Raw genomic sequence first — 18,069 nt, 5'->3', positions numbered from 1 at the left:
CGTGAGGGGTGAAAGGTGAGTGTAAGGGGGCGGAGCCACTTCACTTGACTTGCCCCCCAGGCCTTAGGCTGCCAGCCCTCCCCTGCTTGACACCATGCCACACGATAGGTTACTGTATATATTAAAACAAGATTGACAGAAGGTATTTATACTTGGACAGAGAATTGCTTGAAAGACAAAATACAGAGGGTTTCTGATAATGAAAATTATTGTACTTAGATAAATATTTGAAATTGAGTACCCAGGGTTCTGTCTAAATTTTTAATTTATCAATTATTTGGAAAAGGGTACTGAAAGCAACATCTCAATATTTGCCGATTATGCTAAATTACATAAGGTAATTAAATCAGAACTGGATGTTATTTCCCTAGTTAAAAAAAGAAGACTGGGCAGTTAAATAACATCTGTGTTTCTTCATGGAAAATGCTAATTATACAGTACACTGAATGGTGGTTTATTGTGGAAATCTTCTATGAAGAAGTATTTGAAAATACTTGTCAATAATAGCAGTGGTCTATGTCAGACAATTGTGGCAAAAACAAGCAAGTTGTTATTCTTTATTAAAAGAACAATGCATGTAAGGGAGGGCTGTCCAACTAGCATGCCATGTGCATGTTTGCGGCCTTCTGCAACCAGCAGGATAGGCAACTGCCTCCTGGTCCAGTCCATAATTCTTTAAATATGGTCAGTCAGGGGAGCACAGTAGAGTTGATGTTATGTGGCCCCACAGAATAGGAGGAGCCTGGAGGAAGAACGAAGAGGAGGAGGAAAAGAAAAATGAACTGTAGCGGGAAAAGTGACAGTGACAGAGGAAAGGTAGGAAGACATAGACAGAGTGAGAGTGGATTAGTAAATGTGGATTAGTAAGTGTGTGAGAGTGAAGGGAGCTGTGCTGTACCGTTGACAATGGCTTGTTCAGTATATAATTATGGGAGACTCGCAAGTACATCATAACTCCCATCACTATATAGTGGATATAAAAAGTTTACACACCACTGTTAAAATGCCAGGTTCATGTGATCTTAAAGAATGAGACAAAGATAAATCATGTCAAAACTTTTTCCACCTTTAACGCCTTCAGTCCCCTATAGACGTACCAGTGCGTCCATAAAACGCATCTCAAGAAACACATATGGACGTACCAGTACGCCCCCACCCTCTTGCAGCGACAGGGACACATCCCTGTTTGACAGCATGGACTCCCCACTGTCAGCAGAAGCCAGCATCGCTGGCTTTCTGCTGCCCGCTCTCATGTAACAGCTGGCAGCGCGAAAGCCGGAAAACTGTTTTTAAATGCCTGATAGCACGATAGGGCATTCCCTTCCGGGTCGCGTCACTGCTGACATCACCCAGAAGGTCATCGGAGGACAGGATATCCCCTGCATAGCGATCACAGTGTTTCTCACTCTCCTCAGATGCTGAAACAGGAATCAGAAAAAAGGGTTAGTGATTTTTTTTAACAATAAAAAAAAACACTAAAATAATACAATAAACAATAATTAAAAAAACAATAAAGTGAGCTAAGTGATGTCACTGTGACATCACTGGCATTAATAAAATGTTCAAGAGGTCGCTAAGAGGATTGCCGTGACATCTCCTGTGCACAGGCCTCTTCAGATCACCCCACGGCTGGGCCACTGGTGAAGCCATGCTTTTGGGGATTTGGATGTGTGTTTTTGGTCGTTGTTGTGCTGAAAGGGGAACTTCATCTTCAGCTTCTTAACGGACACCTGAAAGTTTTGTGCCAAAATTGCCTGGTATTTGGAACTATTCATAATTCCCTCCACCCTTACTAAGGCTCCGGTTCCAGCCCCAAAGCATGATCCTGCCACCACCGTGCTTCACTGGGGGTATAGTGTTCTTTGGGTGATGTGCAGAATTGTTTTTGCGCCAAACATACCTTTTGGAATAATGGCCAAAAAGTTCTACCTTGGTTTCATCAGACCATAACACATTTCCCACATGCTTTTTTTTTTTGCAAACTCCAGCTGGGCTTGGAGGGACGTCCAGTTCTTGTTAATGTGTCTGTTGTGCTATATTTTCTCTACTTGATGATTATGGTCTTCACTGTGTTATATGGTATAACTAATGCTTTGGAAATCCTTTTGTACCCTTATCCTGACTGATATCTTTCAACAATGAGATGCTGATGCTTTGGAAGCTCTCTGCAGACCATGGCTTTTGCTCTGAGATGCAACTAAGCTAATGTCAGGTAAATCATTCTAGAACAGCTAAACTTTATTTGTGATTAAGCAGAGTCACTTTAAATGATGGTAGGTGTGTGACTATTTAACATTAGTTTGAATGTGATTGGTTAATTCTGAACACAGCCCCAGCTTCAGTTATAAGAGGGTGTACACTTATGCAATCAGGTCATTGTGAGTTTTTATTATTTTTTTCCCCCCTCAAAGATTTCAGTTTGTTTTGCAATTGAATTGTTCACGTTATAGGTCACATTAAAGATGGAAAAACATGATTTATCTTTGTCTCATTCTTTAACATCACAAGAACCTGGCATTTTAACAGTGTAGACGTTTTATATCCACTGTATACTATGCCAGACATTACAATAATAAATGTGTGCAGCGCTGCTACAATCAATCAGTAAAATTAAAAATCAAGTAACAAACCGAAACAAAAGGAGAAGAGAGCTTGCAATCTAGTTGAAGGTGGTACAGCGTAACCCTATCACTATACATTGAGCCAAACCTTGACAATAATGCAGCATTACCCCTGTCACTGTATAATGATAGCAGTTATCCTGTACCACCTTCAGTATCTAGCTTAGTGTATAGTGATAGTAGTTATGCTGCTCCACTGTTAATGTCTGCCTCAGAATATAATGATAGCAGTTATGCTGTACCACCGTCAATGTCTGTCTCAGTTATAGTTATAGTAATTATGCTGTTCCACTGTTAATGTCTGCCTCAGTATATAATGATAGACTGAGTGGTCACTTTGGACCTGTGTTTGTTTTTTTGGGGGGGTTATTAAAGAAAACAGTATTATATGTTCAGTAAATATTATTTTATTTTTGTTATTAATTTATTTTTTCAGATTTTTGTTGTTTCCAGTTGACATACAATTGGTGCAATAAATATTCTTGCCAACATAAATTTTTTTGTAGGTGTCGAGTGGTGGCTCCTCCCTAGGAGCACATGCGCAAGTGAACCCCCAAGTGCCAAAGGAAAAACATTTGCAAAATTCCTCAAAAATCCATTTTAATCTAAATTAGATTAGGGGCTATTATGGTTGATGGGGTATATAGGGTTAATTTAGGGAAATTTATTTTAACCTGTACATTAAGTCGTAAATGTACATTTCATTTTCAAAATGTATATATTGTAAACCCCCATTGGAATTACCCACCAGCCGCCACTGTAGGTGCCTTTACATTTTAAAGTGTGTGAGGGTGCCACTTACAGGATCCGCCCCTTATCTAGGGATCTCTTCACTCATAGCGGTATTGTCTACAACTAGAGAGAAAGAGATTTCAATTAAGCAAACCGAACAATTTTACACTCAGGCCAGCTAAGCGGTGGATATGTAGACAAATGAAGTCGTTTTTGTGGCTTTGGCTAATATTTCAAAACAGGTTGGATACTTTTCTAGAGTACGATGGTATTCAGGGTTAAAACACTTTCACTTTAGTTCAGATAATCTTGAACTAGGAAAAAATGGAATTACATATGGAGTCAAGAGGAATTTTTATACTCTTTTGAAAAAACTATTGGATAAAAGTCTGGGTTGTTTTTTTCCTTCTGGATCAACATATATTAGTATTTGGCAAGGTTGAACATGATGATAATGTAAAATGTATTCAACTTGAGAAACTATGTAACTATTAAGGAGAGAGTATGACCTTACAACAAATGCAAATAAACATCAGAACATCTCTTAGAATGACCAAATTTAATAGCTTTCACTTTAGAGCTTTAGATTCTGTTGAGGAGAAGTAGACTGCATGTAGCTTTACATTATTTGTGTTTTGTAGGTTAAGCTTTTTAAGTGTTATAATACTCAGATGGATTCTTAATGTATATTAATATTTCCCTTTGAACACAATAGTATGGTTACATTATACTTTGTGACTTATACGTTTATGCAAGATCTGTGCATGCTGTGAAGCAAAAAGGGGAAGATACACCAATCAGCCATAACATTATGACCACTTTCCCAATATTGTGTAGGTCCCCCTTTTGACTCCACTAGACCTCTGAAGGTGTGCTATGGTATCTGGCACCAAGACGTTAGCAGCGGATACTTTAAGTCCTGTAAATTGCAAGGTGGGGCCTTGTTTGACCAGCACATGCCACAGATGCTCAATTGGTATGGAGATCTGGGGGATTTGGAGTCCATGCCAACTTGTTGTGTTCCACGAACCATTCCTGAACCATTTTTGCTTTGTGGCAGGGAACATTATACTGCTGAAAGAGGCCAATGGCATCAGGGAATAACGTGTCCATGAAAGGGTGTACATGGTCTGCAAAAATACTTAGGTAGGTGGCACGTGTCGGATTAAAATCTACATGAATGTCAGTACCCAGGGTTTCCCAGCAGAACATTGCCTAAAGCATCACACTGCCTCCGCTGGCTTGCCTTCTTCCCATAGTGCATCCTGGTGCCATGTGTTCTCCAGGTAAGTGACGCACACGCACTCAGCCATCCATGTGATGTAAAAGAAAACGTGATTCATCAAACCAAGCCACCTTTCCCCATTGCTATGTGGTCCAGTTCTTATGCTCATGTGCGTAAGCATAAGAACTGTGTGTAAGTACTTTTGGCATTGGACATGGGTCAGCATGGCCACCCTGACTGATACACTGTGTTCTGACACCTTTCTATCAGAACCGGCATTAACTTTTTCAGCAATTTGATCTTCAGTAGCAGCCCATGACCCTGTGGCTGGTTTACCGCTTTTCCTTCCTTGGACAACTTTTGATTGACCACTAAAGACCAGGAACACTTGACAAGAGCTGCAGTTTTGGAGATGTTCTGGCCTAGTCGTCTAGCCATCACAGTTTGCCTCTTGTCAAAGTCGCTTAGATCCTTCTGCTTGCACATTGTTCCTGCTTCTAATACATCACCTTTGAGGATGAAATGTTCGCTTGCTGCCTAATATATCCCACCCACTGACGGGGTGCTAACAAGATTTTCAGTGTTATTCACTTCATCTGTCAGTGGTCGTAATGTTACTGCTGATGTTATGGGCTGGTCAAGGGAGATCAGAGGGTCCCCCAACCAGTTCATACTCCTCACTTCCTTCAAAATGTATTTAAGTCACATGCCAAAAAAGCAATCAATGATGTTTCAGGCTACAATATTAATAATAGTAATAATACCAACCAAAGGACAGAATTGAAACACCATGTATTTTTATTATAGGGTTCTTACTCACTACCCAATTAATATTACTTAAATCCTGTGAAGACCTTTGAAAAAAGTTATGGATAAACCAGGAATGTATGGGGCGCAGGAACATATATAGGGAGAAAATAAAAAACAACAGAATATAGTGCAGACCGTACTTCAGTGTAAGTGGTGAAGTAATATATTGCACTCACAAGTGTACGAGGCAAATCCAACCCATCAACATGGACTGTAAAAAGGCTTTTAATATTCTTCAGAGAAAATCTAAAAAAACAAGCTTAAAATGGTGCAGTATCTAAGGTAAACCGAATATACCAAATAGAAATGCACTCACATATTTTCCATGCATAAACATGCATATACAGGCGTAAGTTAAAGTCCAATTGAATCTTTTTCTACGCGTTTCGCCCTCAGGCTTCTTCAGGAAAACAATTGGTGCGGGTCTCTGTCTGTATCAGCAGAATCAGCAATCCGTAAGTATCTCTGTCCGTCCTGTCTGTTCTTTTATAATGATTTATGTGTGAACTTCCGGATGTGTCATCGCGTATTTGACCTTTGTTCTCTGTAGTCATCACGTTTTTTTCTTCTGTTATTCAGGTTGTTCTCTCGTTGTTCAATAAAGTTTATCGACGGGATCATCGGGAAGAACAGGGACCGCGTCATCACCCACGCATGGACGTCTCCATGTGTCACTCAAAAAGCGAAGAAAAGATGTTTATTTATTCAGAGCGACCTACATCGGGCGATCGCGGCTTATATCTACCGAGGAACACCGTCAGCGGGGAGGAACATGAGTGAGATCTGAAAGATCGTATATAGAAGAATTCAAAGGAGGTCACGACACCTCCACAAAGGGACCGCGATACCCCCAGGACAGACAGGATGTGCAGAGATCCAAATCAAAAGAATGTGCAGAGATCCAAATCGAAAGAGATGAAAATTCGGAAGAGATAGAAAAACGGAGAACCGATCTATGAACTCAAAAATAAATACTATGGTATTGCTTTTGTGTTATGGAAATTATAACTTATTTGAAATTATGTGCAATATATATAAGAAACCAATAGGGATACATAACTCTCAAAGTTCATTGCTTATTGGATACGTGTATGATTCAATGTTATCGAAATAAGCTTTAATTCAGAATGAATCGCGGAGATAATCAATGTGTATTTATATTATCCTAATGTCAGAATATTGATGAGTATTAAATGGTAAAATGACGTGTGTGTTGGATTAAATAAATCATATGTGGATACGAGATAATAAATCTAATGATGGTGTATATTTAATAATAAATTAACGATGTGTCAATGTCTTATTATGTGTTTCGTGTTATATTATTTATGCTGATTAATGTGAATGTTGTGTGAACGAGTGAAATAATCTTCTATGTGAAAAAAATGATTGATGTGTAGATCCGTGAACAGGTTGATGTGTGGATGTGTGTGATAGGTGTGGAGATCTCCTATGTGTGCTAATCAGTGCATGGTGTGTCTTGTGTGAAATTAATCCTGTCTGTGTCAGAATAAGATTTAAATGTATGTAATGATCTCCTATCTATGTAGTGAATGTATATCCTATATGTAAATATAGGTGTGTGTCAGAATTAAATATAGTGTCATCCATAATATCATATGTGTGTTGGATTGTCTCATAAGTATTAAAAATTATTAGATCCAAAGTAATATCAATATAAATTCATATGTTGTTACTAAAGTAAAAAATCTAATCAAAACTATCTTAAATTGATTAAAAATATTATATTAAAAATAATAATAATAATAGAATCTGAATATATGTATTCAATAAAACTTGATTAATAACTAATCCTGAACGGATAAAATATAATATTGTATTTATAATTTTAGAAATAAAAATAAATTGTGTTTAAAATTATTTTAATAGTAATAGATTTATTAAAAATAATCTTTTAAAATGAATAAATAAGCTATATTTTAATTCATAATAATTAGAAAAAAGTTTAGTCCATAAACGCTAAAATATCTAATTCCATGTTTAATCCACCTTTTTTATGAGTTTGAAATTTATAAATCCATTCAGTCTCTCTTTTAGCTAGTTGTTCTTTTATATTGCCCCCTCGCCAGTGTGGAGTGACTACATCAATGCCTATGATTTTAAAACTATCAAGAGAGAATTGTTTGCAATTAATTGCGTGCCTAGGAACACTATGTTTAAGATTTTTATTCTTAATACCTCCGATATGTTCTAGTGCTCTTATTTTCAACTTCCTAGACGTACGTCCTATATATTGCGCACCGCACTTACATTCCAATAAGTAAATCACGTTTGTCGTATTACAGTGAATAAATTGTTTCACTTTAAATTCTTTTCCCGTATTTGTGCATTTAAAACTGATATTTTTCTTCTCTTGTAAATTGCATATTTTGCACAGTTTACACCTACCACATTTATGGAATCCTGGTGTTCTGACAATAAAATGATTTTGAACGTTTTTCTTTTTTATTTCGGGTAGTGCACTGGGTGCTAGTATGGATTTTAAATTTTCAGTTTTTTTATATATAACATTGGGGTACTCAGGTATAGTGTCTTTTAAAACACTGTCCTGTTTTAAAATAGGCCAACATTTTTTAATTGCTTTTTTAATTTCGAAGGCCTTATCGTTATATTTAGTAAAAAAGGCAAATTCAAAATTTTTTGATTGTGATTGATTCTTTTTAAAAAAATCCTCTCTTTTTCTTTGTTTAATGGATGTAAAACTTTTCTCTAATAAATCATGCGGGTAGTTTTTTTCTTCAAATTTGGTGATTAGTTTTTTACTTTGAACTTCAAATTCTTTTTCTTCTGTGCAATTCCTTCGGATCCTGGCTAATTGTCCTTTCGGAATGTTCTGTAGCCAGTTTGGATGGTGACAACTATTAAAATGAATAAAACCATTCCTATCTGTTGGTTTGAAAAAAGTCTTGGTGTAGATATCCTCCCCGTGTGTGTATAAGGTAAGATCCAAAAAGTCGATCTCTTTTTCGTTTATGCAAGAGGTAAATTGGAGATTATATTCATTTTGATTAACATATCCAATAAAAGATTCCAAATGATCTCTGGATCCATCCCAAATGATTAAGACGTCATCTATGTAGCGTCGCCAGAGGACCAGATTTGCGTGAAAAGGATTGTTGGACCAAATGTATTTTTCCTCCCAGTCTGCCACATAAAGATTGGCATAACTGGGCGCAAATCTGGTCCCCATGGCAGTCCCACATAATTGCAGAAAAAAATTTGATTGGAACCAAAAATAATTATGTGTGAGAATGAACTGAATACATTTTAAAATAAATTGTCGTTGTAAGAGATCCATCTTAATGTCTTTACTTAATACTCTTTCAATAGTCTGTATTCCCTTATCGTGGGGAATCACTGTATATAGTGATGAGACGTCGATCGTAGCCCAAATATAATTGGGCAGCCACTTGACATTATTCAAAGTCTCTATTATATGCTTGGTGTCCCTGATATAAGAGGGTGAGAGGGTCACATATTGTTGTAAAAAGAAGTCCACATATTGTGATGTATTACTCGTTAGGGAATTAATTCCGCTTATAATGGGTCTTCCTGGAGGTTTTAGCATATTTTTGTGGATCTTAGGTAAAAAATAGAATACTGCCACTCTGGGAAATTCTATATTAAGAAAGTTGAACTCATGGTTTTTAAGTACTCCATTATTTTTCCCTTCTAATAATAGATCCTTGAATTCAGATTGAAAGGGCTTAGTGGGATCTCTTGGTAGTTTTTTATATGTAATTTCGTCATTCAGGATCCGATTAGCTTCTTCTAGATAGTAGGACCTGTCCATAATGACGGTAGATCCGCCCTTATCCGCGGCCTTCACTACTATTTCTTTATTATCCTTCAATGTTTTCAGACTTTCTTGTTCTTGTTTCGTAAGGTTATATCTCCGTCTTTTGTTTTGTTCTATTTTATCAAATTCATGAAGTAGCATGTCCGTAAAGACCTGTATGTGCTCACTTTTCTCCTGATGAGGAAAAAAGTGTGATTTGGATCTAAAATTCGTGTGTACAAAGTTATCCGTATTTAAAAGTTCATTATTCATGTTTGGTTCTTTTTTAATAAAAAATCTTTTAATAGTCAATTTCCGTAAAAATTTCTGCGCATCCATAAAAAGATCAAAGCCACTTGGGCCCTTACTAGGAGCAAATTTAAGACCTTTAGAGAGTAATTTTAACTCCATGGGGTTAAGGACTACACTTGAAATATTTATAATGTCATCATTAGTATCTACTTTAGACTTATTTCCCTGTCCTCTGGATCCTCGAATGTTTTCTTTCTTTTTATAGGTGTTTGAGCAAATGGTTGGAATCTGCTCTGTATTTCTCTTGTGGGGAGATTCCACCTTTGTTCCCTTCCAGAGTCCTCTTTTAGGGATTGCTCCCTGTCTAAAAAAGACTGTCTGGAGTTTTCTCTTGTATCGTGTTTGATTGGAGCATCTCGATTTACATGTACAGTTTTATGTATTTGTTCCCTATTTCCATTCGAGTGATTCTGAGGTCTATCTTCTCTTGTGTAGTATCCTTTTCTATTTTCCCTTGGTGTGTGTGTTTCTTTAAATTTATTAAAATGATTGGTTTTTATTGTTTTTTCTTTTTGATTATAATTTCTATAATCTCTTCTTGATCTGGGATCCTGATAAAAATTATTTTTATGTGTATGCATATTTTGATTTCTAGTGTTATAATTTTTATTGTAATTTTGAATGTGATAGTTTTTAGTGGATATTTTATTTATCCCTTTCTGATAATCCTCTTGATCTCTTTTGAGTTTTTTCTTTTTAATTTCTATGATCGATTCTTCCGCTTTCTGAATTTTAGTTCTTAATATCTCATTTCTCTTATTAATCTCCGATGTTTCTACATTTTGATTAATATCATCTTCAACTTGCCTTATTTCAATTTCAATGTTTTTCAGGTTTTCTTGTTGTACCTCTACAAGTAAAATCATGAGATCTGTGGAACATCTCTCAAGGATATTGTTCCATTTATCCATGAATAATTTGTCATCTTGTCCAAAAGCTGGATACTTATTTATTCTTAAGCCTCTGGGAATTAATTTATTTTTAATATAGTGTTCTAAAAAAGTGATCTCCCACCATTTTTTGAGTTCTTTTTCAGCTAATCTTTCAAGCTGAATAAACATACTGGTTGGGGAATTAGTGTTTGTGTTTTCAGGTGTAAATATATTGGTAAATCTTTGTGATCTTTGTTCTAGAGAACTAGTATATTGGTTCCTAGAATAAGCCATAAGTGCTCGTGAGTGAAGTTTAAAGAGGAAAATATATATACAATATATATAAAAGACGTGAGCTAAAAAAACTAAAATCACGTGTCACTTAGGTAAGGTGCAAAAAAGAAATAAAACTTGTAAAAAATACTTCCCTTCTTGAACCGCAGCTGCCCAAACTACACTTTTTCCTCAAAGTGTAAGAATACAGATAAACCAGGAATGTATGGGGCGCAGGAACATATATAGGGAGAAAATAAAAAACAACAGAATATAGTGCAGACCGTACTTCAGTGTAAGTGGTGAAGTAATATATTGCACTCACAAGTGTACGAGGCAAATCCAACCCATCAACATGGACTGTAAAAAGGCTTTTAATATTCTTCAGAGAAAATCTAAAAAAACAAGCTTAAAATGGTGCAGTATCTAAGGTAAACCGAATATACCAAATAGAAATGCACTCACATATTTTCCATGCATAAACATGCATATACAGGCGTAAGTTAAAGTCCAATTGAATCTTTTTCTACGCGTTTCGCCCTCAGGCTTCTTCAGGAAAACAATTGGTGCGGGTCTCTGTCTGTATCAGCAGAATCAGCAATCCGTAAGTATCTCTGTCCGTCCTGTCTGTTCTTTTATAATGATTTATGTGTGAACTTCCGGATGTGTCATCGCGTATTTGACCTTTGTTCTCTGTAGTCATCACGTTTTTTTCTTCTGTTATTCAGGTTGTTCTCTCGTTGTTCAATAAAGTTTATCGACGGGATCATCGGGAAGAACAGGGACCGCGTCATCACCCACGCATGGACGTCTCCATGTGTCACTCAAAAAGCGAAGAAAAGATGTTTATTTATTCAGAGCGACCTACATCGGGCGATCGCGGCTTATATCTACCGAGGAACACCGTCAGCGGGGAGGAACATGAGTGAGATCTGAAAGATCGTATATAGAAGAATTCAAAGGAGGTCACGACACCTCCACAAAGGGACCGCGATACCCCCAGGACAGACAGGATGTGCAGAGATCCAAATCAAAAGAATGTGCAGAGATCCAAATCGAAAGAGATGAAAATTCGGAAGAGATAGAAAAACGGAGAACCGATCTATGAACTCAAAAATAAATACTATGGTATTGCTTTTGTGTTATGGAAATTATAACTTATTTGAAATTATGTGCAATATATATAAGAAACCAATAGGGATACATAACTCTCAAAGTTCATTGCTTATTGGATACGTGTATGATTCAATGTTATCGAAATAAGCTTTAATTCAGAATGAATCGCGGAGATAATCAATGTGTATTTATATTATCCTAATGTCAGAATATTGATGAGTATTAAATGGTAAAATGACGTGTGTGTTGGATTAAATAAATCATATGTGGATACGAGATAATAAATCTAATGATGGTGTATATTTAATAATAAATTAACGATGTGTCAATGTCTTATTATGTGTTTCGTGTTATATTATTTATGCTGATTAATGTGAATGTTGTGTGAACGAGTGAAATAATCTTCTATGTGAAAAAAATGATTGATGTGTAGATCCGTGAACAGGTTGATGTGTGGATGTGTGTGATAGGTGTGGAGATCTCCTATGTGTGCTAATCAGTGCATGGTGTGTCTTGTGTGAAATTAATCCTGTCTGTGTCAGAATAAGATTTAAATGTATGTAATGATCTCCTATCTATGTAGTGAATGTATATCCTATATGTAAATATAGGTGTGTGTCAGAATTAAATATAGTGTCATCCATAATATCATATGTGTGTTGGATTGTCTCATAAGTATTAAAAATTATTAGATCCAAAGTAATATCAATATAAATTCATATGTTGTTACTAAAGTAAAAAATCTAATCAAAACTATCTTAAATTGATTAAAAATATTATATTAAAAATAATAATAATAATAGAATCTGAATATATGTATTCAATAAAACTTGATTAATAACTAATCCTGAACGGATAAAATATAATATTGTATTTATAATTTTAGAAATAAAAATAAATTGTGTTTAAAATTATTTTAATAGTAATAGATTTATTAAAAATAATCTTTTAAAATGAATAAATAAGCTATATTTTAATTCATAATAATTAGAAAAAAGTTTAGTCCATAAACGCTAAAATATCTAATTCCATGTTTAATCCACCTTTTTTATGAGTTTGAAATTTATAAATCCATTCAGTCTCTCTTTTAGCTAGTTGTTCTTTTATATTGCCCCCTCGCCAGTGTGGAGTGACTACATCAATGCCTATGATTTTAAAACTATCAAGAGAGAATTGTTTGCAATTAATTGCGTGCCTAGGAACACTATGTTTAAGATTTTTATTCTTAATACCTCCGATATGTTCTAGTGCTCTTATTTTCAACTTCCTAGACGTACGTCCTATATATTGCGCACCGCACTTACATTCCAATAAGTAAATCACGTTTGTCGTATTACAGTGAATAAATTGTTTCACTTTAAATTCTTTTCCCGTATTTGTGCATTTAAAACTGATATTTTTCTTCTCTTGTAAATTGCATATTTTGCACAGTTTACACCTACCACATTTATGGAATCCTGGTGTTCTGACAATAAAATGATTTTGAACGTTTTTCTTTTTTATTTCGGGTAGTGCACTGGGTGCTAGTATGGATTTTAAATTTTCAGTTTTTTTATATATAACATTGGGGTACTCAGGTATAGTGTCTTTTAAAACACTGTCCTGTTTTAAAATAGGCCAACATTTTTTAATTGCTTTTTTAACATATGACCATGACTATGATTCATTCCTGCAACATTTACTACAAATGCAAAGTAAAGTATAGACATGGAATATAAATAAAGCATTAGAGACAAGCTCTTAAAGCAAACCATTTATAACGGTTTCAGACAAGAGTCCCAAGTAGGAACATAAGCATGATTATTGAGCCACTTGTGTTTTACAGTAGTATATGTGATAAGGATTTATGTGTTCCTCAAAAAAAATGTAGATTATGAGATCCTGCAAACAAAAATGGAACTGGTGAGATGTAATACATTTGACAGGTGCACATTATTGATATAATCCTCTTGCAGTACTTCTCACTTAGTCCTCTAGGACTAGTAATTGACCAAGTTTCTGTAAATCCTAAACCAACAATCATCTATGAGAAATGGTGTAGGAGCTCTTGTGTTGGAGAAATATGTAATTTAGTTGTTGAGTTGGAAATATTTCACACTCAAAATGATTCCATTTCTAACACTTCGTTACCATCTAAGCATCTGTATAATATGTGTTTAAATGTTTGAGCTGCCCAGTTCTAGCATGCTCCACACCATTTATGCCCCACAACAACCATGAATATTGGTCCAGGGACAGATTATCCATCCGCTTCTTACCTACAGAAGCGTTTGTCACGTTCATTAATTGGTATTTACTTTGGGTAAGCACTTTTATTTCCTTTTTATCTGCTATTCTCAGCACGGGCAGCAACTGTGTAGGGAGGGAGGGGGCTCGTTTAGACAGAGCTGCTCAGCAGATCTACTTGTTTCATGTGCAGGGATGGAGGGATTCTCATTTTCTTCTAGTTTTATGTGCAGGGAGGGGGCGGGTCTTGTTTAGATAAAGCTACTCCGCAGCTCTACTCGTTTTATGTGCAGTGAGTTAGGGAGAAGGCCTCGTTTAGACAGAGTAGCTCTGCAGCTCTACTAGTTTCCTATGCAGGGGGGGCTCATTTTATACTCATTGCATGTGTGTGTGTGTGGGGGGGGAGTTAACCTTCTTTCTTCTAAAACTTTCCCCCAACACTATAAAATTATACATAGGGGCATATGACATAGGGTTTCCCTACCTCACCCGGAAAGGCCTTCCCTTCTTAGCGCACATCCTGAAGTTGAGAAGAACCTTTAAATACCTTGCAAATGATATCACAGTTAACAAAGTCTTTATTAACAAATCCTACTCTGCTCCTACATTCAGCATTGGTTAATTTCTTTGGCCTCTATCCTATCTGCTGGGGGGGGGTTCAGGGTCTCAGACACACTGGACGTTCGCCCCCTTCAGGACCCTCTTCTTCGGGGCATTTTGTGCTTTTCCAGGCATCCCCTCACCTCACTCTTTCTGCTCCCCATTTCTATCTCTATGTTCTCTCTTTCCTGTCCCTCTTACCTCTCCTTTCTAAGAGGCAGGCCCCTATTCTACCTACTAAGGTGGCGTTTTCAGGGTCTAGGCACATTCCAGGCCGACTGGGCGCTTGCTCTTGTTTTACCCCTGCAACATATATATTTTGTGACACTGTAATCCCCAGGGAGATGCTTATTTTGGCATTTGGGTACAGGTGCTATCCAGATCATAAATATGGGTCCCTGGGGTGGAGCAATTGGAGAGCAGGGTGGGCCAATGCTCCGTTCCCCCACTTAAGCGATTAAAAATAAAGCACTGTTTGGCTACAAGCTGGTGTTCCTGACTCTGATTGCACTAGAGGGCTGTGCTTAAGACCCCTAACTGTGACATTTATGGCCCTCATGCTACAGAGTTTGTCACTATATATATATATATATATATATATATATATTGTTCTCTCTCCAGGGGACTTACTGGAAATGACACTGTGCAGAATATATTCACTACCTCTGACAGCTTTTGGAAGTTTCCTCTGATTCTGCTGTCATCTGCGTAACACAGGCACTGAATGGAGTCTATGCACTGCTATTTCTGTTACTCCCACATATTTTTACCGTGCAGAGAAAGAGGAACGTGTCTTGGCAAAGGCTGTGCATCTGTTGGTATAATTACTTCCTTGTACAATCAGATAATTACACAAAATGACTCTCTGTGATTGCAATTCTACCATAGCTGCTATGGGTGTTTATTTGGCAATGCTGAAACCACCCTATTTTAGCCCTGGCAGTAAAAAGGAGATTACCCCACTCATACAAATATTTTAGTTCACTTTCCATAGTAGATGCTGCCTGTCTCCTAGAACTCAGCACTTGAAGGTCTTTTGGGCATGAGTGCTAATGTGGTGCATACACCCAAGCATTCTACGAGAGAACCAGGGTTCAACACTGGCCTTCTGTGAACATGCATACTAACTAGCCATCAAGCCTAAGGTGGTAGAGCCGAGCAGAAATTTCATATGATTAGTCCTTTAATAATACAGGCAGGTGCCTAGGTGCTCTTTAGAGCTAGTAGAAACCATACTATTAGCAGCCAGTGGCAATAAAAAATGTTGGATTTGTTGGGGACAGCTTTAACACATTTAATAAAAAATAAATTATACATAATCTACAAAAAACTATATTATATTAATCACAATTTTGTTCCAAAGTAAACATTATAGTGATAATAATATGTATGTGGAAAATGTGTCACATCTTCATAGATTTAAGCGCCCTCTTAGTCAATGGGGGATCTAAGCTGCTGCTTAAGCTGCTAACATGTTAGTATCATCATGTCTTATTGTATTGTGAGTGAGGGCAATGATTTGGGTGATTTGCACTAATGACACCTTAAACCCCTGTAGCCCCATTCTCTATAGTTACAGATCTTGTGCTCCCTCAACTGGGCTTCAGGTTAAAGGGCGGTGCAGAGACATCTGGGTTGATGGGCTTGCATCTCTGTCACTGTAACTCCCTGAGGCTGAGGACACATGGGGGCATGTTTGAGTTGGGGAAGAGTACACTGGTGGATTCCAGGGGAGACTCTTCACCTGCCTGCCCAGGAAACGCTTGATGCCCCTGACCTGGACCTAGTCACAAATTCATGGAACTGTACAGCAGCTAGGAACCGCGATTATGCCTGCCGACAATTGGAACTGCATTGCTACTGACACCCGTTGAATTTAATCTGTACTGTTAATCTATGACTTTAACTGTGTATTAAGGCTGTGCCCATATGTACTGTACATCCATTGAAACTTTGCCTGTATACCTGATTGCTCATATCCATTTATTGTATACTCACATTGTAATTGGATGTCATTATATTTTGCATTGTCAATAAACAGAGAATGTATTCAGTATAACAAAATGTGAAATATCTTAATATATTGTGTCATGTTTAACCACAGATTTACATGCCACAAACCCTTCGACACAAGGACTGTACATAATCAGTAACACACCAAAAAATCTAAAAATGAGTTATAGGCTAAACAAAGTGGCAGAAAGAGCAGAGCATAGATTATAGGCAGGGTAAGATCAAAGTAGGTGCAGTACTGACAGGAGTTTATATTGGGTTGTGACTCCCATGTTCCCTCCAAAAATTTGTACTTGAAGGAAGCATCTAATTTAGTTGCTCGTTAGTACAGCTCTACTATTTACTATTTGCATATAAGATAAAACTATATACGTTACCTTGTGCCCCTTGACTAAACAGAAGCCTTGGTATAGAATCCACATCCAAAAAGTTAGACATGTTTGTAGATCTGTCATCAGCCTAATTACCAATGTGAAATCTAAATTAAGAAAAACAACAATTTATTATAAGCATTTCATGAATTTCCAGGATTCTAAGCATTTTAAGTCGGCTTTACCACAACTGATAATGATGCTTTTTTTACAGTATAATTCTTTCAGTGACAGAGGGGAATTTAATTAATACATGAAACTGTTATATGAGAATTTTGAGGTAATGATAAAAGCAGTAATTACCTTTATTACTCATTGATAGCGCCCATGTATATTGGGTATTTATGTAAAGATATGGGAAATATGTACAATTTTTTTTTTGCAGTGCACTATAAAGACATTAATTGTTTATTAGTACAACCATTCAGAAACAGTGCACGGGGAATAGAGGAAATTCCTCCAGCTTTTAAAAGCAGGTAGCAGTGAGTTTGTAGAGCTGGAATGCATTGCAGAACAGCAATTCTTCTGCAGTACAATAATTAAAAAGAAAACAAATCAATATTTTATAATTGTCTTTTGCCTAAAATAATGTTCCAGTGAACCGTACATAACAACCACAATGTTACTACATGACAATTACAATCACATAGTGCTAGCTGCAGGACTGATGCTATGCAGGGTCCACGGACCACAGTGTATAATACTATTAAACATGCACAACATTGGGGTCAATTGAAGCTTTTCAATCATGTCATGCCTTATTTTTAGCTTCTGCATTAAATCAATGCAGTTCCCCGCTAAATATATTTTATCTGACATTCACAAAAGTAACCTTCATATTGCAAATAATGACAGCTTCTGCAACACAGTTCTGAGATATAACGGCAGTGATGGTATGTTACAGGTGTCATGCTTATTATATGAAATGTGGACTATCTATCACTAAGGTCTAATAATTGCCTAATCACATTTATCCAGTCTTGTTCCAAAGATCCTTTTAGCAAAAATATTTTTTTTTAAAAAGAACACTTCAGAGATGAAGAAGATGCTGCAGTACAATGTGTCACTCAATTCCTAGATCTCTAAACAGGTTGCATAC

At 36.5% G+C, this 18,069-nt stretch overlaps 1 protein-coding gene across 2 annotated transcripts in view; it reads right to left on the bottom strand.

Moving 5' to 3' along the window:
- PHACTR1 (phosphatase and actin regulator 1) overlaps positions 1–17,054 on the bottom strand; it is a 132,346-nt gene extending 115,292 nt beyond the window's left edge. The window contains exon 1 of one of the 2 annotated variants that reach the window (XM_053466009.1): positions 16,977–17,054. In XM_053466009.1, coding sequence (XP_053321984.1) covers positions 16,977–17,037 — 61 coding nt within the window. In that variant the 5' untranslated portion in view covers positions 17,038–17,054. The remainder of the gene's footprint in view (positions 1–16,976) is intronic. The other variant, XM_053466011.1, reaches the window with a different exon arrangement.
- Between the last annotated feature and the right edge of the window lie 1,015 nt (positions 17,055–18,069).

The sequence above is a fragment of the Spea bombifrons genome, chromosome 5 (assembly GCF_027358695.1).
Source record: "Spea bombifrons isolate aSpeBom1 chromosome 5, aSpeBom1.2.pri, whole genome shotgun sequence".
Lineage (NCBI taxonomy): Eukaryota > Metazoa > Chordata > Amphibia > Anura > Pelobatidae > Spea > Spea bombifrons.
This window is presented reverse-complemented; position numbering and strand designations above follow the sequence as displayed.